The sequence below is a fragment of the Balaenoptera physalus genome, assembly GCF_965194825.1.
Source record: "Balaenoptera physalus genome assembly, chromosome: 16".
Lineage (NCBI taxonomy): Eukaryota > Metazoa > Chordata > Mammalia > Artiodactyla > Balaenopteridae > Balaenoptera > Balaenoptera physalus.
Window position 1 is genome coordinate 64,158,279 of NC_138898.1, and position 23,120 is coordinate 64,181,398.

Sequence of the window (23,120 nt, forward strand, 5' to 3'; positions counted from 1 at the left end):
AAAAGTACATTCACATTGTACAACCATCACACCATCCATCTCCAGAACCTTTTCATCTTCCCAAATAGAAACCCTGCCCCCATTAAATAATAACTCTCCATTTTCTCCTCCCACTAGCCCCTGGCAACCACCACTCTACTTTATGTCTCTATGAATTTGATTATTTTAGGTACTTCATGTAAGTAGAATAGGACAATAGTAGACAATATTTGTCCTTTTGTATTTGGCTTATTTCATTTAGCATAATGTCTTCAAGCTTCATGCATCCTTTTTAAGGTTGGATAATATTCCATTGTATGGATAGACCACCTTTGTTTATCCACTCATCTGTCGATGGACACCTGGGTTGCTTCCACTTATTGGCTATTGTGAAAAGTGCGGCTACGAACATGGGTGTACAAATAACTGTTCGAGTCCCTGCTTTCAATTCTTTTGGTTACATACTCAGAAGTGGAATTGCTGGATCATACAGTAATTCTATGTTTAATTTTTTGAAGAGCCACCATACTGTTTTCTGTACTGGGTCCTCCATGTTATTTTATTTTTTATTTTTTTAAAGTTTATTTATTTTATTTATTTATCTTTGGCTGTGTTGGGTCTTTGTTGCTGCACGCGGGCTTTCTCTAGTTCCGGTGAGCGGGGGCTACTCTTCGTTGTGGTGATCAGGCTTCTCATTGCGGTGGCTTCTCTTGTTGCCGAGCACGGGCTCTAGGCACACGGGCTCAGTAGTTGTGGCTCGCAGGCTCTAGAGCGCAGGCTCGGTAGTTGTGGCGCACGGGCTTAGTTGCTCCGCGGCATGTGGGATCTTCCCGGACCAGGGCTCGAACCCGTGTTCCCTGCATTGGCAGGCGGATTCTTAACCACTGCGCCACCAGGGAAGCCCGGGGTGCTCCATTTTAAATTACCACCAGCAATGCACAAGGGTTCCCAATTTCTCCACATCCTCACCAACACTTGTTATTTTTTGTGTTTTTGATAATAGCCACTCAAATGGGTGTGAAGTGGTATCTCATCCTGGTTTTGATCTACTGTCTCTTGAAGTTTCAGATTTCTCTCTAAAAGTCATTTTTGAGCTCCCCACCAGTGCAGCTGGATGGTGCCCCTCCAATCGGTGACGACCCCCCACCCCCACCCTGCAACGGTCCTGAGTCCTCTTCTCACCAGACCCCTGTGTGGCACCACCATTTTCTTGTCTCCCTCTCTCGGTGGTCAGGGACTGGCTCCGTCCTTGCTCACATTTGTAGCTCCAGTGTATTGCAAGGAGCCTGCAACTACATTCAGAATAGTGACTCGAGGACCCAGATGTCAGGTCATGCTGCTCATTCTCCTGGGATGCCAAACCTCGCCCCCTTCCGTCTGTACATCCTCACAGTTGAAAGCAGGTGGTGTTAATATACCCCCAACTGTAATATTAGAGAAACCTACTTCCTTGATCCTCACGGGGGATTTTTGAAAGTGGTTGATTGTGTTTAACTCAAATTGGAAGTTATATTTTGCTTCACTGGGGCACCTTGGGTAACAATTTCATTTCTGTAGAGAATTGTTTGCAGAGGAAGCTGTATGTGCCGGGAGAACCCCAGGCCCATCCTTTTGATCGTGAGGGGAAGTCCACTCCCTCACCCTCCCATCCCTATCATGTTTTCAGTTCCCTCTTTGTGTTTCTCTGTTGAATTCGCGAACTTGCAAATCAGCTAGTTCTGGTGAAAGAGAGTTGGGAGGATGTCTGCCAAAAGGGCAGAGAAGATGTCCAGGGTGGCGATAAAAATGTTCAGCAGCTGGTGGGGAAGTGCTGGTCTTAGGGAGGGAACCAGGGCCAGAGCGCTGTCCCCCACGGGCGAGGTGTTAACCCGTGAGTCACTGGATTTGGGCAATGTCCATAGGGTCCTGGGAGGGTTCTTGACTGCGGGAGTGGCTGAGGGCTTGGGCCAGTGGCCATTTATTAAGGGGGATGAAACTGTCCCAGCATATTAGGATTTGTTGTAGCCAGACTGACGCCTCTTGGCCGAAGGGGACCTCTGGCTGTTTCAGAGGTATTTAATCTTTTTTTTTTTAAATGAATGAATGAATTTATTTTTGGATGCGTTGGTTTTTTTGTTGTTGTTGTTGTTGCTCTGTGTGGGCTTTCTCTAGCTGCGGCTAGCGGGAGCTACTCTTTGTTTGGTGCAAGGGTTTCTCATTGCGATGGCTTGTCTTTGTTGCAGAGCACAGGCTCTAGGTGCACGGGCTTCAGTAATAGTTGTGGCTCGCAGGCTCAGTAGTTGTGGCACACGGGCTTAGTTGCTCCGCGGCATGTGGGATCTTCCCGGACCAGGGCTTGAACCCATGTCCCCTGCATTGGCAGGCGGATTCTTAACCACTGCGCCGCCAGGAAAGTCCCGGGTATTTAATCTTGATGTCCTGTAAATTAAGACTCAGACCTGGCCTCGGAGTTGTCAGTTTTGAGTTATTATCCAGCCTGTTGGTTCCATGGGTACTTTGCTTCGCTTCTGTCAGCATGAAAATGGCTCTTGCGCAGAGGATGGAGTACACCCCTAAAAGGAAACAGGGCACAGGTTTTAGCAGTGGTGGAGAAAGTTCCCACTTGTTCATAAGGGAGGTACCATAGCCCCTTGTGTCACGTGGGTGAAGGCCAGGTGTGCTCTGTTGAGGTGTTAGAGCTGGGAACTCAGCCTTCAGATGATCACAGGGGCCGGACAGCTGACAGAGATGAGTGAACCGGGCTGGTGAAGGGTGCCAGGGAGCAGTGGCACCTGAGAGTCACCTGGCCCCTGCAGAGCAGGCTGGGATGTGTAGTCAGTCTGCGGATTCAGGAGGAAGAGAGGATAGATTTGGATGAGCAGCTAGCAGTCTGCCACGGTGGAGCTTTTCCTCTTCTCTGTAGAGTGGTCAGAGACACCTCTTCATGGGACATTTGAATAGAGACCTAAGGAAGCGAAGGGATTAGCCATCCTGTTATTGGGGGAAGGAATCCCAGGAGGTTCAACAGGTTCAGAAGCACGTAGCAGTCAGTCTCTCGTTTGCTCGCAAGTTGACTCCCTGCCCTTGCCCTGCAAACTCTATTTCCTGGGTCCCCTTGCCCATCATTTCAGTGGGAGGTGGTGATATGGTCAACAGGTGAGAGGAAGAAGGGAGCTGGAATATTTCTTCCTCCCAGCCCTGCTTCAGGGGGCATCTCTAGCCGTGGCTGTGCTTCCTTCATGGTCCTTGGAGGTCCCCCGTGGCTGCCGGTCAGGCCTTCCTCTTGTCCCCCCACTTTCCTCCTAGGTGCCTCTGCCACAGTCCAGCTGTTGCCCGCAACCCTGGTTACACCGCCTGGGAACACCTTTTGTTCCTCTGGCTTTAGGGATGGATTAGCTTTCTGACGTCAGTTATCTCCGGGTGCCCTCGTTATCTCCTGTTTGGCTTTCTGGCTCTTCCAAAAGCTCTGTAACAGATGTCCTGTTTGAAATTCCTTCAGTGGCCTAGCTGGTGTGGTTTCTGTTCTCAGGGCTGGGTGGGCCCTGAGGTGGAGCAGGCTTGGCTGGTTGGAGGGGCGGCTAGGAGACTAGTGAGGCTGTTGCAGGGTGAGTGACAGGGAGAGTGGGATGAGGTGAAGTGGAGAGGTAGTGGGGAGCCCTGTCACGTCCGGGCAGTAAGTGGTAATGTATCCTCCTTTTCTTGCTTTATTTTTGTGATCTCCTTTCACCTCTACCAAGATAATTGGCACTTGTTCTGTAGAGTCAGTAGGGATGTTTAAGTTTAAATCTACTGAAGTCTTCCAAAGCAATCCAGCATCTCAGATCATTGTGCATTTATTCATTCTTTTTTAAAAAATTTTTGTTGGGGTATAGTTGATTTACAATGTTGCTTTAGTTTCAGGTGTACAGCAAAATGAATCTATATTCATTCTTTAAAAATGTATCATATTCCGGGACTTCCCTGGTGGTCCAGTGGCTAAGACTCCGTGCTCCCAATGCAGGGGGCACAGGTTCGATCCCTAGTCGGGGAACTACATCCCACATGCCACAACTAAAAGATCCTGCATGCTGCAACTAAACATCCTGCAAGCGGCAATGAAGATCCTGTGTGCCACAACTAAGACCCGATGCAGCTAAATAAATAAATATTTTTAAAAATGTATCAAGTTCTGAATTGTACACTTTAAAATGGTGAATTTTATAAGTGAATTTTACTACAGTAAAAAAAAAACCTGGAAATGGCTAAGTTACCTTAAACTGGCAAGTTTTAGTTTTTTTCTGAGTGAAGGGAGTTTAAAAACTAACTGAAAGGAAATTTAATAGAGTTAATTTCAGTTGCAGAGAAATAAAGACAGTTCCATCTTTACTAAAAAAAAAAAAAAGTATCAACGTAAAATGATGCAGCTACTGTGGAAAATAATTTGATGGTTTTTCAAAAAGTTAAACATAGAATTACCAAACGATCCAGCAATTCCACCCCTAGATGCATACCTAAAAAAATCGAAAGCAGGGACTCAGATACTTGCACACAAATATTCGTAGCAGCATTATTCACAAAAGCCAGAAGGTAGAAACATCTCAAATGTCTATCAGCAGATGAATGGATAACAACGTGCGGTATATACTATATATAATGGAATATTATTCAGCCATAAAGAGAAATGAAGTACTGCTACCTACTATAACATGGATGAACCTTAGAAACATGCCAAGTGAAATTAACCAGTCACAAAAGGTCACGTGTTGTGTGATTCCACTTATATGTAGAATCTAGAATAGTCAAATTTGTAGAGACAGAAAGTATGTGGAATAGAGGTTACCAGGGGGTGTGGGACGGGAGAATGGGGGGGGGATTAGTGTTTAATGGCTATGAAGTTTCTGTTTGGGATGATGAAAAATTTCTGGAAATGGATAGTGGTGATAGTTGCACGACCTTGTGAATGTACTTCATGTCACTCAATTATACACTGAAAAATGGTTAAAGTGGTCAATTTTACTATGTATGTTTTACCGCAATTGAAGAAAGCAAAAAAAAAAAAAGCCCCAAGTTTACATACTTCGTACAAGTCTTAATTATGTGTTCTTCATGGTTAAAGCACAGCCCCTGTGTTCTAGTTCCAGGAGGCGTCTTGTGGCTGGTTGGGCGATGGCCACGTGACAGAGCCACAGCCCCTCTGCTTTGCCGCTGCATTTGTGTCTTGTAGTCGGGCTCATGCAGATTGGGGTGTGACTGGGGTTTGGGGGCGCCTGCGCTCACCAGGTCTCAGGCTGGAATACGGAAGCACTTGGTTTTGCCTTGTGCTCCTGGAATGGTCGATGCGCTGTATGGCTGACTCTGTTAGCTTCCTGCCTAGAATCCTTTCCCCTTTTCTTCTCTGGCTTAACAGAACCCTGATTTTGCTTGGGGCTGTGGGATGTCCTTCTCTAGGTCATGGCTCATGTGTGATTTAGCCAGTCTTGACACGTTCTCCACTCCCTTGTGCTTTTCTGGGGTAACTCATCCTTGCCTGAAAAAAGGGAGTGATAGAGCTGGCTTTATCTTTTTTTTTTTTTTTTTTAAATTTATTTATTTATTTTTGGCTGCACTGCAGCATGTGGGATCTTAGTTCCCCGACCAGGGATCGAACCCCTGCCCCCTGCAGTGGAAGCGCGGAGTCCTAACCGCTGGACAACCATGGAATTCCCAAGAACTGACTTGCATCTTAACCTCTTTCTTCTGCTCCAGTTGTGAATGTGAGGCCCAGAGTGTTGACAGTCCTCTGAGACAGCAAGGGTAGAGGGTAGAGATTCTGCCCATGACAGAGCCTTTGAACCAGCTGTCTACCTCCAGACTAAGTATTTAAGAAAAGTAAGCCTTTCTTTGTTTACAAGGAGCCTAGCTCCTTGTAGTTGGGTTTTCTGTTTATTGTTGAGCAGTGCTTTTGTATGTGTGTTTATTTTTGAGGGATGCCATCGCCCCTTGAATGTGTGCAGGCATTGCTCAGGGCCTGCCATGTTCTCGGCCCCCAAAATGATTGTCAGATGGTTGAAGAACCTGCCCTAGCTCCCTGCATTAGGCTTCTTCTGGTTGCAAGTGACAGCCAAAGGGCACTTACTGACTGACGTAACCAAGAAAACTAGGGGTTGAGCTGGATCCAGTGGAGTAGCATCCCCTACATCTGTCCCTTGGTCTCTCCCAGTTCCGCTTCTCTCTGGGTTGGCATCTTTCCCAGGTGGGCCACTCTACCTGATAGGGGAAATGGGCCCAGGAAGCGCCAGATTTACACGACAGTTATAGCTCCTACTTCTAGAACGGCGGTTGGCAAACTTCCTTAAGGGATCAGATAGTAAGTATTTTAGGCTTTGTGGGCCATAAGTTTCTGTAGCAACGTCCCAGCTCTGCCTTTGTAGCAGGAAAGCAGCCACATATGACTTGTAAACAAATGGACGTGACTGTGTTCCAGTAAGACTTTATTTACAGGGCTTCCCTGGTGGCGCAGTGGTTAAGAATTTGCCTGGCAATGCAGGGGACATGGGTTCTAGCCCTGGTCTGGGAAGATCCCACGTGCTGCGGAGCAGCTAAGCGTGTGCGCCATAACGACTGAGCCTGCGCTCTAGAGCCCGCGAGCCACAACTACTGAGCCTGCGTGCCACCACAGCTGAAGCCCGCGTGCCTAGAGCCCATGCTCCACAACAAGAGAAGCCACCACCATGAGAAGCCCATGCACCGCAACGAAGAGCAGCCCCCGCTCGCCGCACCTAGAGAAAACCCGCGCAGCAACGGAGACCCAACACAGCCAAAAATAAATTTAAAAAAACACAAAAAGTTTATTTACAAAAAGAGGGGTGGGGATGCTGAATTTGGCCCTCGGGCCTTTGTTTGCTGACTTCAGTTCTGGAGGGAGACAAGGCTTCTCTTCTAGCAGTTCAGGCAGAAGTTGTGGGGAGGGCCCCGTGGTCCAGGGTGAGGCAGTGAAGTACTCACTTCAGCCACAGAATTTAAGGGAACACCAAAAGCTCAGCCATCAAGATAAATAATATTTTCATGCAATATTTTTAAAAAAATCAAAATTAATACAGAAAAAAAATCCATCACGCAAAGGTCATGCAAAAGTCACACAAAATATCAAACAGGACCAGGGTGAGGGGGTGCTGAGTGAGGCAAGTTGAGGCGCCCGCCCTGCTGTGGCCAGCTGGTTGACCAGCTTGGGTTACCTGCCCACCCCTGTGGGAGGGAGAGTTTGGTAGTGCTAAAAGCACCTTCACAGGGAACCAAATGGAACACGGTTCCCCTAGGAAAGAGGGGTGCAGCTGCCAGAAGAAAGGGAAAGGGATGCCGTTTTCCTGCCTTGGTACTAAGCACTTCATATGCATGCTTTATTGTCTCATGTTTTTTCCCTCTTAGCAAACCTCAAAGGCAGGTAGTTCTCCCCATTTTACAGATGAGGAAAATGAAGGACAAACTATGTTGCCGAAGGTCACGCAATGCCTGAACTAGAATTCGCGCCAGGGATTTTGCCCTCCAAAGTATGCATTCTTGAATTCTTGGCATCGATTAAAGTTGAGGCCTGTTAGAAGCTTTGCCAAAGGCCCCGTGCTTTCATCATCCTCTGTCAGCAGGTACCCCTAGGTAGCTCACCTCAGTGCCCCCTTCTTGGCTCTTGTTCTTGTCGGCAGATGGCTTTCAGGAGTTGGGGGAACCAGAAGCCCTCACCCACTTTTGGAATCAGCCTCTGGTTTAAAGCAACAAGAGATCAGTGTATATTCCCCAATTAAATTATGGAGACTGCAAGTGTTAAGTGGCAGGTGAGCTGCGCTTTAAATAGACCACGTTAATTCTGGCGGTGGAGGCGGAGCCCCGCTGGGATAATCGTGATCAGCAGCAGCATCACTCAGGCAAGCTTTAGAAGGATTCTGTATCGGTAAGCAATGTGCGGAATTGAAAGGTGAAAGCACACTTCGAGGTGTTTCATGTGTACTCAGGGTCAGAGGGAGGTGACTGCAGTTTTCAGGAAAGACAATGCAAGTGAGAGTCACTTGATTGGAATCGTGATGGATGTACTGATGGTTGTCTGGTGGGTTACAAAACAAGTTTTTGGCTGGTCAGCCGGCCAGCCCAGAGTGGTACTCTCACCAAATTCTGAGAGAGGCTTCCAGTAGAAAGAAGGCTGTTTGCACTTGTGCGGTTTGGGCTGATCTAATGGGTTTCGGAAGGGGATTAGTCTGGCTTTTAGGGATTGAGACAGAAGGTATTCTGAGTAAACTGCCCTGCTGGTGGTTTTACCAGTCATTCCTGAGATGTTTATTCTAAATGATCTCAGAGGTTGACTTGATACACAGATGCATACACACACTGATGAGTACATACACATTTAGATGCTGTTAACAGAAAAAGGAAAAGAGGAAACAATATGAATGCTCTTGGATAAGAAGATAATTATTTAGCAAACAGTGGTTGGTCATCATGGGCTGGACGTCATGCTCAGTGTTCTACCCCCCTTTTCTCCAGTTACCCCAGTAACCCTAGGTGATTCTGCACTTGGGGGCTTACTTTAAGGGAGAGGAGTGTGAAGCTTAGCATGGTTGAGGGACCTGCCCAGGGTCCTTCCGCTGAAGACCTCCTCACCTGTTGTCCTGCCTGCTAGACTGGAAGCTTGTTAGGAAAGAGTCCTTCTTTTCTACCTGGCGGCCCATAGCCTCGCCCAGCTTGTGGCTACTGGGAAGAATGCAGTCTGTGCTACTTGAGCTGAACTGCAATCTTAGAGTGAGCTTGTTAACTTGCTGTCCAGTTTATGGAGATCTGTGTATTCACATCCTTCTGGAAGGAAGGTTCAAAGCTCTTGTCACCTTCTCAGAGGGGTCTGAGCCTGTTTAGCTCCTGGATTAGAATCCCTGTCTGGCAGCAGAGACTCAGCAGTTTCCCCCTCGGGATATCGAGCAGTTGTGAACATGATCCTTTTCAAGGAGGCAGAGCGCCCCTCACTTTGCAAGGCAGTGTGATGAAGTGATTTGCAGGGAGACAGCTCTGAGGTCCCTTTCTGCTGGACCACTTATAACCGTGTGTCACTGGGCCAGTTACTTCACTTGCCTGGGCCTCAGCCTTGTCTTTGACATGGAGATGGCCTTGGTGGTTGTGAGGACTGAGGTCGGATGGAAAGTGTTGGGTGCAATGGTTGGCACGTAGTTAACGCTCAATAAGTAGTAGCGGCTATCGCTGTTGTTGCCGTTACTATTGGCAGCATTGAAAAGTGTTGATGAACTGTCCTTAAGTAAAGAAGGTTGGTTACAAAATTAGGTATACACTGGAATTACACCTATGAAAAACATCTGTGTGCATGTGGACAAAAAAAGCAGGATGTGAGGCGACACGATGACTATTTTATGGATAAAAACAAACTTCTTAGCTTTCCTTAAAGCCTTAAATCTGCTCAGACCCATGGAAATCTCCCCTAAGGAACTAGAAGCAAGGACAGTGAGTTATGTACAGGGATGGTCAAAGCATTATACAGGGAAAATTGGCATTATATTATGTTCCCAGCAGTCCCGAAATAAATTGTGTTTAACTGGGGAGCCATCAAAAATCATGTTCTCAGAGATCTTTACATGTTACGGGAAAATGTTCATGATCTAGACAAGAAAAGAAACAAGTCAGGATACAAAGCTACGTGTGTGTGTATTTATATATACACACACACATACATACATATACATATACATATACAAGACACAATGTGATGGTGCATTAATTTCTTATGGTTGCTCTAACAAATTACCACAAAGTTTGTGGCTTAAAACAACACAAACTAATTTTCTTATAGTTATGGAGGGCAGAAGTCCAAAGTCAGTTTCACTGGGCTAAAGTCAAGGTGATGGCGGGGCTGGTTCCTTCTGGAGGCTCCAGGGCAGGATCCGTTCCTTGCCTCTTCCGGCTTCTGGTGGCTTCTGGCATTCCTTGGCTGTGGCCGCATCACTCCAGGCTATGCTTCCCTGGTCATGGCACTACCTTCTCTTCTGCATCAGCTCTCCTTCCCCCTCCCTCTTTTAAAGACACTTGTGATTATGTCAGGCCCCCAGAGACTACCCAGGATAATCTCCCCATTTCCAGGCCCTTACAGGGGTCATTGCGCTGTAAGGACACACCTGCACACCTGTAATGACATGACCTGTCACACCTGCAAAGTCTCTTCTGCTGTAAAAGGTAACGTGCACAGGTTCCAGGGAGTAGGATATGGTTATCTTTGGGGGTCATAATTCAGCTATCACAGATGTCAATTTTGTATAAAAAAGCAAAGTGCAGGCAAAAAGACTAACTTGAAAATGTTAATGTTGGTCACCTCTGGATGGTGGATGGGGGGTTCATTTTTATTTTCAATATACTCTCGGGTATCTTCCTTTTTGGTGCTAAGAAGTAACTCTTTTACAACCCTCAAAACTGCCCATGGACATATATACAATTCTTTTTTTTTCTTCTTAATATTCTTCTCCATTATGGTAAATCAACTATACTTAAATAAAAAAAACAAAACCAAAAACTGCCCAAGGGTGTTCCTCTTCAAATGATGCACGCCCCATAGCGCGGTCCCACTGTCTCCGCAGAGCCCGTGTTCTGGTTCTATGTGAAGGAGGTCCTCAGCAAGCATGAGCTGCAGCGCTTCTACGCCTTGCACCACATCGCCTCGGACGTGGGCCGCGGCCGCGCCTGGCTGCGCTGCGCCCTCAACGAACACTCCCTGGAGCGCTACCTGCACATGCTCCTGGCCGACCACAGCAGGCTCAGGTACCCCAGAGGGGCTCGGGGAGGGGGTGCGCCGAGGGGTGACCATCGTAGTACCTGCCCGCCTGCATCTGGGGTGGCTGGGTTCCCCTCTTCCGGCCCCAGCTTGTCCTGCTGTGCTGTGGGGACAGTCGACCAGAGACTAAATGAGGATGCCTGTAAAGGGCTCCCTCCGCATGACAGCTGCATGCAGCAAGCACTCAATAGATGCTTGTTATTATTAAGGCCTGGGGTGTGGAGAGAGCTGTTGTCTTAGGACACAGCCTGCGCCCCACTTGCTGGAATTTTAATCTGGGTTTCTTTAGGATTCAGAATTTCTTTCTCTTTAGATGTTGGGTGTTCAGTGCCCAGTTTCATGTTGTGTCTCACCTTGTGTGCTGCGTACTGTACAGCTCCTTCTGGTTTTTTTGACGTTAATCAACCCCAAACTGATGGAAAGAAATAGGGAAGTTTTAAGTTGGCAAAAGAAGTCATTTGTTATTATAAAACAACATCTCGTTTTATTTTGTTTTCTTTTTTTCTTGATCATAAAGTTCACTCTGTCAGTTAGTATAGGCCAGGTTATGCTGCCATAACAAGCATCGTATAAACCTCATTGGCTTGAGACAGCAGAGTTCATTTCTTCCCCCTGCTGCATGTCTGTCATGGGTGGGAGGTCTCATCTCAGGGATCCAGGCTGACAGAGGCTCCATCTCTACATATGCTTTCCTGATTGCCAAGGCAGGACAAGGGACTGTGGCTGAGCGAAGCTCTGGCTCTTAAAGCCTCTGCCCGCCGTGATGCTCACTCCCACTCATATTCGTTGGCCAGCAAGTTACATGGCCACAGGCAAGCTCAGCAGGGTGGGTGAGGTATGCTTATCCCACAGCCACGGGGAGACGGCACTGAATATGCATCAGCGATAGTACAGTCAGCCATCTGCCCTTCAGAAACATTTGACGATGCTGTAGAACCCTCTGGGACAAAACTTAAGTCACTCATAAATTACACAGATATAACTCTGCTAACATGTTGCTATTTTTTCTGTCATTTTGCTTGTATGCTGGTGTTTGTGACCTCTTTCTCCTCTCTCTGTCTTCCTCTCTCTGTCCCTTTCTCTCTCTCTCTCTCTCTTTCTCTCTCGCTGTTATTCTCCCTCTGAGAAGGGTGGACTAGACATGTTGTTTTGTGTCACCTGATGATGCAAAGGGACAGTGGTCCATTCTGCCCTGGTCCCTTGAATAACTTCCACATCAGCCCAGATCCTCAACACTGAAATGTCAGTTAATTCATTAAGCTGGCGTTTCCTTAGTGCCGTGATGCATTCCCGTGATTTCACATCTTGCTGTGCATTCCCCGGCTCAGGTATCCTCTTCTGTTTCTTCTGTTGCTTGTGGTCACCTCTCCTACCAGTAGTTTGCTAGGTGTTCTGGGATTGTGTACTAAGGCTGTTAAAGATGCCCTTGAAGTTCTCCTATTGATGTTGCTTGTGGTACCTTGTCCAGTTGTGTGTTCAGACCCTGTGGATATGAAATGGTAGGGATGGGGCCAGAACGACTGGCATCAGCTGTACTTGTGTGCTGCTTAGGGTCTGAGTTGGGAGGCTGCGAATGTCTGTGTGTACATCTGAGCATTAACCAGCTTTCATTAAGGAGAACATACGCATGTTTCTTATAATAGTTTTTTTGTGTGTGTGTGTGAATCTCTTTCCAGCAGATCATTTACAAGTGCAGTCTGCCCTCTCTATCCCCAGGTTCTGCATCTGTGGTCTCAGCCAACTGTGGATTGAGTACTGTGTTTAAGATCTGTGGTTGGTGGAATCCATGGATGCAGAACCTACAGATTTGGAGAGCCAATTGTACTACACTATTTTATATAAGCATCTGCAAGTTTTGGTATCCGAAGTGGGTCCTGGAACCAATCCCCCATGGATACCAAGGGACAGCTGTAGTTCAGAGTTGTGCTCTCATTGTCAAGGTTGAATGTAACAGTGAGCAGTTGAAATGAATCAGCTGTTAAGAATCAAAGTTGAACTTACCTGAATCACTAGCCACTCTAACTTGATGTGGGAAAACCAAATTCATTTACATGCATGAAAACTGGCTCCAATTTGTAAAGAATCACAAATTTGGGAATCAGAGGTCTAGTTGCAGTGCCAGCTTGAACATGTAGTCTGTGCTTCCGCTGACATTTTTGCCATGTTGAGTATGTTGAAAATGATGTGTTTCTTTTCTCTTTCTGTTAGTTGTATTCAGTCGCTTCAGCAATTATGCATCCGGTCTCTTGCGGAACTCCAGGTCACCCATCACTGACTGTGCTTCAGTGAAATTGGGTTTTGACTCTGTTAGTTTAGAGTTCTCTGACCTGGCTGGGAAGTCTGGGGGGTGAGGATATTTGCTTGTTGTTGCTTAACGGGGGGGTCGGATAAAGAGCTGGGGAATGAGGCTGGGAGACCTGCTTTGGAGCCCTGGCTGTACCATTTATTGCTGAATGACCTTGAACAATGGAATGACCTGTAGGCCTTTCTGTCCCCCTCCTCCCCCACTGCTGTTTAGATTTGTGGGCCTTTTTAGCTTCCCAGCCCTTTCCAGGGGTAACTTGGGCTTTTGGGCTGCAGCCCAAGCTGGTGTTATGTACAAATGCCCTGGTTGATGGAGCCATGGAACTGTAATTTCTTTCTGAAATTGTCTCTTCTTGTATTAGCCCAATCAGAGGGGCCCTGTGGGCCGGCTTGGATTTCCTGTCTGTCTCTTAGAGACATAGCTTGAGTGGAAGTCACCCCTCTGTTTGTCCCCTTCTCCTTTTCTGCTTCAGAAATACCACGTGTACATCTCATGCCGATCTCAGTACTTTCAAGCTCAGGGGGCTCTGAAGATCTCAGGGGACCAGTGAGGAAGTTGTAGGACATATGCATGCAATCCTTTGTTTATAACCAGAAGCCTCAGCCCAGCAGAGACCTCGTGTATCCGGTCTGGGATAACCAGGCACGGATTGTCCAGGGAGCCAGATGCGGGAATTGTTTGGCTGCCAGGTGCCGAGAACCACTGTTCAGAGTTTTTCCCCTCTCTTTTCCAATTTGCAGCACTTTTTATGAAGACTGGGCTTTTGTGATGGATGAAGAAAGGTCTAGCATGCTTCCTACCATGGCAGCGGGTAAGCCTGGCCAGGGCCAAGGGCGGGGGCTCCTGTGAAGCTTGGTGAGCAGAGGAGGCTGCCTGGGAGTGAATTTATAACTCCAAGGGATGCTCTGGTTTTCCCTGTCCTCGCCGAATTAATGAGTCACTTGCCACTGTCCTTCCTTCAGTGGTGATGAGCAATTGAGTCCATTTATCTAGAATTTGATACCCTGGCTGGGAAAGCATGGGGTTGAGGGGTTTGGGCCGTGGCTTTGCAAGTGTAATATAAAGATCCAGGGAACTGGGGGAGGAGACCTGCCTTTGAAGCCTGGCTCTGCTCCTGTCTGGCAGGTGGCCTGGGGCAGATCCTGTGAGCTTTTTTACCTTTACTTTTCTCTTCTGTGATGTGGGAATCCTGATAGCATGGCAGTCACCTGTATAGGGCTGTGAGAGAATGAGATGTGAGAAAGAGTCAAGTACATGATCTGTTACCATGAAAGCCCTGCATTGATGCTAGTTGATGAATTGTTAAATTGTTTAACATTTGACTGTCACTCAAAGGGTAAAGTGGGTAACTTGCTTCTTTCTTCCACATCCTTTGTTGCCTCCTTTTTCTCTCTTCCCTCAAAGTTTACACTGAGTCCCACCTACTGAGAGTTATGTTAGGCTTGTCCATTGATGAGGAAAAGTCAGGTGACCATGATGTCCTGTGTGGGCCATAGGAGACCAGGGCAAGTTTTTGCCTAAAGTGATAATGGTAATGATATTGGTACACATTTTTTGATTGCTTACTGAGCTGTTTTTGATGGGTGATGGTCTTTAATACTCTGTAAGGGATTCTGCTGTCCCCCTATTATAGATAAGGAAACTGAAGCTCAGAGGTCGTGAATGGCTTGACCAAGGTCTCAGAGCATGTAAGTGGCAGTGCTGGGATTCAACCCAGGCAGTCCGACCCCAGAACTTACTCCTTAACCTCCCCACGGTTGACTTCTTATTTGCATTTGTCTTCCTGACGGATAGGGAGAGAATTTGGAAAGACTCAACTCCAGTGATAGCGGGTGTCTCCTGATCCCAGTTTTGTGGGTGGTTTTTATCACCATTTGAGACGAGTGTGTACCCTCTTGTGTACTCTAACGTCTGCGGCTTGTTTATCGTGTTGGAGTGTGACTGTTGAACAGCAGACACACCAGGCTCTTCCCTTTTTGGGGGCAGGTCTGAACTCCATACTCTTCGCGATTAACATCGACAACAAGGATTTAAACGGACAGAGTAAGTTTGCTCCCACCGTCTCGGACCTCTTGAAGGAATCCACGCAGAATGTGACCTCCTTGCTGAAGGAATCCACGCAAGGAGTGAGCAGCCTTTTCAGGGAGATCACGGCATCCTCGGCCGTCTCCATTCTCATCAGGCCTGAGCAGGAGACCGACCCCCTGCCCGTCGTGTCCAAGCACGTCAGTGCCGGTGAGCGAGAACGGGGGAGGACGGAGGGTTGGGTGAGGATGACAGATTGTGTCATCTGAAAGCGCCAAGGGGAGTGAAATCTGATGCACTCGTATTTTCAGTTCATGTTTGTGTTTATCTTTTTAATTTTTTTTTTTTTTGGCTGCACCGTGTGGCATGCAGGGTCTTATTTCCCTGACCAGGGATTGAACCTGTGCCCCCTGCAGTGAAAGCATGGAGTCCTAACCACTGGACCACCAGTGAAGTCCCCATGTGTTTATCTTTCTTAACCTTATTCACTTGGAAAGGGATCTGAGAGCCTTCCTGAGATGTGAAGATGATAGGGTAACCAAGCCAACAGCTCAGAGCAAACTGAAAGGGAGGGTGTGATGGTCACGTGAAGCCAGAGGAAGTTGATCTTCATTCCTTTATTCCTTCATCCATTCATTTCTTTAATTATCCTTCTGATAAGTGGGGTGAAAGCCCAGCTCAGGGTGCTATAGAGAATGTATACTGTTGGGGGGATGACATTTAAGTGGGGACCGGGGGAAGGGAGGAGTTGGTCAGCTTTGACTCTAGGCTGTGAGGAGGCAAAAGAAAGTTGATTGAGTTCTGATCAATTTTGTGAGAAGTTTACAATACCCCTTGAACTTTCTGGGACATCCAGAATGTTGCAACAGCAAAATTGGAAATTTTGGGTATAAGGGCTTAATCCTGGTAGTCTCAAATCCCTTAAACAAAGCAGTAATCATGGTCATCCCTTTGGAATTATTCATGATGGTGAAGACTCAGAATCCCATGGAGTCTTTGGTGCACACTGGCTTTATCTGTCTTGCCCTCTGTTTCTCCAGCAGAGACCCCATGTGAATGACATAGAAACAGGACTGTTGATAACTTTGTGTACCAGAGATGCTGGAATTTGCATACCCAAAGGAGTATCTTGGGACTTCCCTGGCAGTCCAGTAGTTAAGACTCCGTGCTTCCGCTGGAGGGGGTGCGGGTTTGATCCCTGGTCGGGGAACTAGGATCCAGCATGCCCTGCAGCATGGACAAAAAAAAAAAACAAACAACAAAAAAACAAAAAAAAACTGGCCAAAGGAGTGCCTTTTCTATCTATTTTGGGAAACTGCCTTTGACACTGTCTCAGAGTTTGGACACACTGGTGAAGCATCACCACGTCACACCTTGGTTTAGACGGATTTGACTTTTTGGAATTGGCTCCAAAGTGCCTCACACCCAAGGTTGATGATTAAGATGGGTGAACAAACTGGCTCATTTAAGTGCTGGTCACCAAGGCAGTCTTGACCTTCTGTTTCAGTTAGCCTTTGCTGTGTAACAAACAGCTCCAAAATGTAGTGGCTTAAAACAAACAACCACAATTTATTATTCTTTTTATGATTCTGTGGGTTGGCAGGATGGTTCTTCTGGTGGTTTCACCTGGGCTCCCTCTTGGGGCTTCATTCAGCTGGTGACTGAGCTGGAAGATTCAAGATGGCCCCACTCATGCACCTGGAGTTGGTGCTGACTCTTGGCTGGGGCATCTCAGTTTCCCCCCACACGGTCTCTCATCCTCCAGTAAGCTAGACCGGCTTCTTCCGTGGTCATTTCAGGGCAGCATTCCATGAGGGTAATGCCTGGGTTCTAGAACTCACACACTGTTATTTCTGCCACATTCTGTTCTTAAAAGCAGAGCACTAAGTCAGCCTAGATTCCAGAGGGTGGAGAAATAGATAGCACCCTTGATGGGGGACAGCAAAGCCCCACTGTAAAGGGGCATCGTGCTGGGCTGGGAGGAATTGTGGCTGTTAAACAGTCGACTACAATCCCCAAACTGATTTTCTTAGTCTCATCTCCCAGCCATGAGAGTATCTTCCAAAGTCAAGCAATACAAATCATTTCAATAATGATTCACCCTTTTAATCAAAGTGCTTGGAAGGACTGCTTAGAAGGAATGATTGTAATATGTGCTCTATGGCATATATGTTCACATCAGAAGTAGAGGCTCACATCCATTTTGCTTGGTCTCTCGTAGACAAATTTTTTTTCCAAGGGTTAAAAGAAATCTGAGTTTATCTCAGATTTATGTTTTAGTAGAATAGTAGAGATTTTCCACAGTCTAGAGGCAGGATGGCTCCATCATCGCTTTATCTTCCCTGCTTTTTCTTATCTCATATCTTTTGCCAGATGCCAAATGTAAAAGGGAGAGGAAGAAGAAAAAGAAGGTGACTAACATCATCTCGTTTGATGACGAGGAAGACGAGCAGAGCTCCGGGGATGTTTCTAAGAAGATCCCTGGGACGGGGGAAAGCTCGGAGGAGAACTCCGACCGCTCCTCGGTCAGTATCATGACGGCCTTTGAAAGCCCCTTTGGGCCAAATTCCAACGGAAGTCAGAGCAGCAACTCATGGAAAATCGATTCTCTGTCTTTGAACGGGGAGTTTGGGTACCAGAAGCTCGATGTGAAAAGCATCGACGATGAAGACGTGGATGAGAATGAGGACGACGTGTACAGGAGCACTCCTGGGAAGAAGTGCCCGGGCCACTCGGAGTCGCCGGAGAAGTAAGTTCTGCTCGAGCTTCTGAGGAAGGGTGGCTGGCTCTTTCTGTAGTATTGGGTGAAATTAGACTGCAAGTTTTCTGTTTGTTTGGGGCGTCATTCATTTTTCAGATCTTGATTTCAGAAGAAGGAGCATGAGCTTGCCCCACTCCTGAGAGCAAAGGGGAAGGGAGCATATATACTATTTGAAGGTACTTACTGCAAAGTTGGTGTCAAGATGTAGGCCTGGAAATTCTTGCTTTATGTCTGTGTCTTTCATTTTCGTTGCTTGGATTTTGCTTGCCTCTCTTACTTGCCACTAGCCCAGGAAGCTCAGGAGAGAGGCAGGGTATTCTAGAGAATAGTCTCCGGCTGGTAATTTCTGTGTTTATTTGCAGGGGTGTGAACGGCAGTAACTGGCCTGCACTCGCCACCTTAACACTGGAGCCGCGGTACATTTATACCTGCAGGAGGGGCTTGGTGCAAGTGAAGGCGTAAAACAGAAAAGCATAGTTAGGAGCTTGGATCTTAGAATCAAGACAACCTGGGTTCTCATTTACTAGCTGCGTGGCTTAGGTTAGACTAGGATGGACGAGTTTCTTCACCTCCCAGAGCTTCGGGCCTCGCGTGAGACCGAGGAGAAAAACAGCATCTGCTTTGTAGAAAGAGTTGTTGTCCAATTAATGGGACCCTGCGTGTTGGGCCTTGGGCACGGGTGCTGGCACGTCAAGAAAGAATGCAGGCAGCTGTGGCTGCTTTACACTGTAACTCTTGTAATAATTCCTGTGCTTGGTCTTACTCTTAATGCCGAATAAACTAGTGACCTCTTCACCTGAGTTCTGTAGTGTGCAGTGCAACCCTAGTCACGGCTGGCTTCAAAACCAGCCCGTGAAAGTGTAAAATGAAGACCCTGAGACCCCCTGGTGCGGTGGAGGGGCACAGTGTGCCTCTAGCCCGAAGCTTTGCACGTCCGTGTGTTGAATTGGAGTTTTTTTTCTTTCTCGTGAGACTTTCCCTGTTTTTGTCTTTGATTTTTACTCTCATCCTCATTCACATGCATGCCCATGTTAGTAGCATTACCTTGTCGATCATCTGGGACAGGCCAGATGAGGCAAGCTGCAGATTCACTGTATCCTAATACTTAGAGCTGCCCTGGGGGGTTTGTGGGCGTCAACCCCACCTGATGGATGAAAGACCAGTTTCTTTAGTTAAGATTTGTCAAACCATTGGGAAGAACTGGAATTAAGGTCAGGTTGTGCTGTGTTCCAAAGCTTATATGTACTGTCAGATATTTTCCATGTTTCTACATAGCCATGAATCTCGATTGGTTGATATTCGGTCAGATCGATGTCATGATTTGCTAACGGTTCCCCTGTTGTTGAGTATTTAGGTTGTTGGCATTGTTTTTGTTTTTTGTTATCAGATATTCTGAAATGAACATTTTCGTGCACAAGGCTTTTTTCTCCTACTAAAGTACGTTAGGGTAGCTTCCTTCCAGCATTGTTCTTGCTTACTGTGTATGAATGATTTTGTACCTGCATCCAGTCTTGTGACCCGCTATATTAGGGTTCTCCAGAAAAACAGAACCAATAGTGTGTGTGTGTGTGTGTGTGTGTGTGTGTGTGTTTCTCGTATGTATGTATGTATGTATTTATCTAGAGAGATTTATCTTAAGGAATTGGCTCATGTGATTGTGGAACTTGACAAGTCCAAAATCTGCAAGGTAGGCTGGCAGGCTGGAGACCCAGGGAAGAATTGCAATTTGAGTCTGAAGACAGTGTGCTGGCAGAATTTCTTCTTCTTTGGGGGAACCTCAGTCTTTTTCTGTTAAGGCCTTCAACTGATTGGATGAGGCCCACCCAAATTATGGAGGGTTACCTGCTTTATTCGAAGTCTCCTGTCTTACACTTTAATCTCTTCAAGACAAATACCTGTACAGAAACGTCAAGAATAATGTTTGATCAAATATCTAGGTACCACGGCCTAGCCAAGCTGACACATAACCATCACACCTGCCTACAGTTCTTCCTCTGGGCCTTTTAGGAAATGCCATTTGCATTCTCTGTCTCTGTAGGTGAGTGCATCTCTGAGTTGATTCAGTCCACGAATCAGTTTTTTGGCCTCAAACACAGTCATTTCTCTTCCTACTGGACTGGTGCCATTGAGGGGAGGCTGGAGGTGGGAGGCCAGCTTGCGAGCCAGGATAGCGGCCAGCATTGTGATGTGTGAAACACAAAACCGGGCAGGGTGACCTTTACAGGGCCTGGGCCCTTTGAGGCCATTGGGCCCCCTATAGATTACGGGCAGCCACTCCCTGGCATAAAGAGGGGATCCTGAGTGAGCATTCTGCAGAGCCTCTTGGGGAAAGAGAGAGAAATGATGAGATGGCCTACTGAGTGATACTTTCATTTTGCTTCTAAGCTAATATTCACGTGAAAGGTCTAGGATCCTGGAGGGGCCAGAACTTTAAAAGTTTAATAGCACAGCCAGGTTTGTGGGAGGAAAGGGGCCAGGCCGGGAGAAGCACATGGTGGGTTGCAGTGGCCTTTGGCAAAGTCGAATGCTCTGATGGTCTTTTAGATGCTCTGTTGGCCAAAAATTGGGTTTACACCTCTACTTGCTGGCAGTTAAACCACTTCTTTGATGACTGAGGAAAAATGTCCAATGACTGAGGAAAAATCTTGTCCCTCCTACCTCAGTATTTTATATTATTTTATTTTTTTTTAACATTGCTTTACAATGGTATGTTAGTTTCTGCTTTATAACAAAGTGAATCAGCTAAACATATACATATATCCCCATCTCCCCTTCCTCTTGCATCTCCCTCCCACCCTCCCTATCCCACCCCTCTAGGTGGTCACAAAGCACCAAGCTGATCTCCCTGTGCTATGCGGCTGCTTCCCACTAGCTATCTATCTTACATTTAGTAGTGTATATATGTCCATGCCACTCTCTCACTCCTTCCCAGCTTACCCTTCCCCCTCCCCGTGTCCTCAAGTCCATTCTCTACGTCTGTGTCTTTATTCCTGTCCAGCCCCTAGGTTCTTCAGAACCATTTTTTTTTAGACTCCATATATATGTATTAGCATACGGTATTTGTTTTTCTCTTTCTGACTTACTTCACTCTGTATGACAGTCTCTAGGTCCATCCACCTCACTATAAATAACTCAAGTTCGTTTCCTTTTATGTCTGAGTAATATTCCATTGTATATATGTGCCACATCGTCTTTATCCATTCATCTGTCAGTGGACACCTAGGTTGCTTCCATGTCCTGGCTATTGTAAATAGTGCTGCAATGAACATTGTGGTACATGACTCTTTTTGAATTATGGTTTTCTCAGGGTATATGCCCAGTAGTGGGATTGCTGCGTCATATGGTGGTTCTGTTTTTAGTTTTTTAACTACCTCAGTATTTATAAGTGTTGACCTTGCTTTTGTTTTTTTTCTTAAAGTATTTATTTATTTATTTATTTATTGGCCGCACCAGGTGGCAAGTGGGATCTTAGTTCCCCAACCAGGGATCGAACCCGCGCTCCCTGCAGTGGAAGCACAGAGTCTTAACCACTGGACTGCCGGGGAAGTCCCTGTTTTTTTCTTAAAAGAGGATATAATATCTTTATCATAGAAAGGGGTTTTCCTGTCACTTTATGTGTGTTGCATGACACCAACAGGGCAGTGGGGTGAAAATATAGTTCAAAAAGAATTACAAACATGAAAAAGGTTGCACTTCACCAGCAATTAAGCAAGCGCAAAGCAAAACCAGACACTGTATTTTGCCCATCGTTTTCGTCAAGATTTAAAAAGAGAACTGGGTGAAGCGCCCTGCCTGGAAGGCTTGCCCTCAATGTGACCTCAATGCTTGGAATCTTCCAGACACATAGTAGACGTTAACTGTGGAATAATGATGAGGCATGGCTGGTGCTAGGGTCATCCTGATAGAGCGCTGGTCATGTCCACAGCCCTTGGGGAAAACAGTTTGGCACAATGTCAGGAGCCTTAAAAATGTTTATCCCCCTTGATTTAGTAATTCCACTGCTGGGAAGCTACCCTGAGGACCAGCCTCAGGAAAAAGGTTGCTGCATCTAGATACCAACATGCTAATTTAGAAAAGCTAAACAATGAACCCGACGAAAATGTGCAACCACAGAGGAGCAGTTAACAGTGGAATATTTTGTAGTTTAAATCTTAAAATCTTAATGTTCTGGATCTTAAACATCTTAAATGACATCTAAGAGTATCTAAGTAGTATGAAGATGAAATTATGAATTAATATTGAATGAAAAAAGCAAAATATAAAAACCTACATCTAGCTTCATTACAACCTCGTAAAGGAAAGCACGTGAGGAAAGAAAGAAAAAAAAGACACTATGAAAATCGTGTCTACCTCAGTTGTTTTGGGTAATGGGGCTTTGGGTGTATTTTTCCCCCTCCTCTTTATGGCATTTTGTAGGTTTTAAAATAAGTGTCTTACTTTTCTAATGAAAAGCAACACCGGTTCTGTTTCTAAGCCCAACTCTGACCCCGTATTCTGAATTGGTCTCTGCTTTAGGAATCACTTCAGTGTAACTCCTTTTCGAGGTGGAGGCCTTTGGCCACTTTTACTCGGGTCCGAACCTTAGTTGGTGGGACCTGACTTCACTTTGTGCTCTGAATGTGTTGCTGGAAAGTGGCAAGACGTCCCCTTAGAAACAACAGAAAATCCCACCTGCCTGGAGCCGGTGCAGTGGCCGGGAAAGGACTGTGGTTTTGCTGCTGTGTCCCGAGGGGCGCCCCTGGCCACCTCTGGGTGTCCGGGAGTCCCCTTGGTTGCCAGCTGCTGGATCAGAGCCCCGGGCGGGCGGTTCTTTACAGATTGTAGAGGCAGAGCCAAGTTCACCCCAGAACCTGGCTCTGCGGCTGGGCACACAGGTGGGGGGCGCTTCCTCTTCTGTGCCTCATCGTGTGCGTTACCTGCAGGACTAAATGACACAGGTGGCAAAAGTCTGTTAGGGTTATTACCTGCTGTGTGTCCTGCTCTGTGTCAAACGTGTGACCAAAAGCTCGAGAGTGCTCAAAGGAGAATGTCTACAGACAGGGCTTAAAAGAGGAGTTGACAGACTAGCCTGCTGGCCAAATCTGCCCCCAGACGAGAATGGCTGTTACATTTTTTAAAGCGTTGTAAAAAGCAAAAACCAACCAAACAAAAAACCAACAAAGAAGTATACTTATGGCCACAAAGCCTAAAATACTGACTATCTGGTCCTTTCCAGAAAAATTTTGTTAACACTACTGCTCTAAACGAAAGAAGAATTATGAGGTGCCAACACTACTGCCTCTGGAAGACCTGGGCTGAAGCCT

General features: G+C 46.6%; 1 protein-coding gene across 16 annotated transcripts in view; it reads left to right on the top strand.

Annotated features, from left to right (window-relative positions):
• Positions 1-23,120, top strand: part of SNX29 (sorting nexin 29) — a 566,403-nt gene that overhangs the window by 52,705 nt on the left and 490,578 nt on the right. For 15 of the 16 annotated variants that reach the window (XR_014254726.1, XR_014254727.1, XR_014254728.1 and 12 more), the window contains 4 exons: positions 10,533-10,713; positions 13,772-13,842; positions 15,018-15,266; positions 17,430-17,805. Coding sequence is in view for 9 of the 16 variants with exons in the window: in XM_082429659.1 (XP_082285785.1) it covers positions 10,533-10,713; positions 13,772-13,842; positions 15,018-15,266; positions 17,430-17,805 (877 nt within the window). In the remaining 7 variants the exon portion in view is untranslated. The remainder of the gene's footprint in view (positions 1-10,532; positions 10,714-13,771; positions 13,843-15,017; positions 15,267-17,429; positions 17,806-23,120) is intronic. The other variant, XM_082429657.1, reaches the window with a different exon arrangement.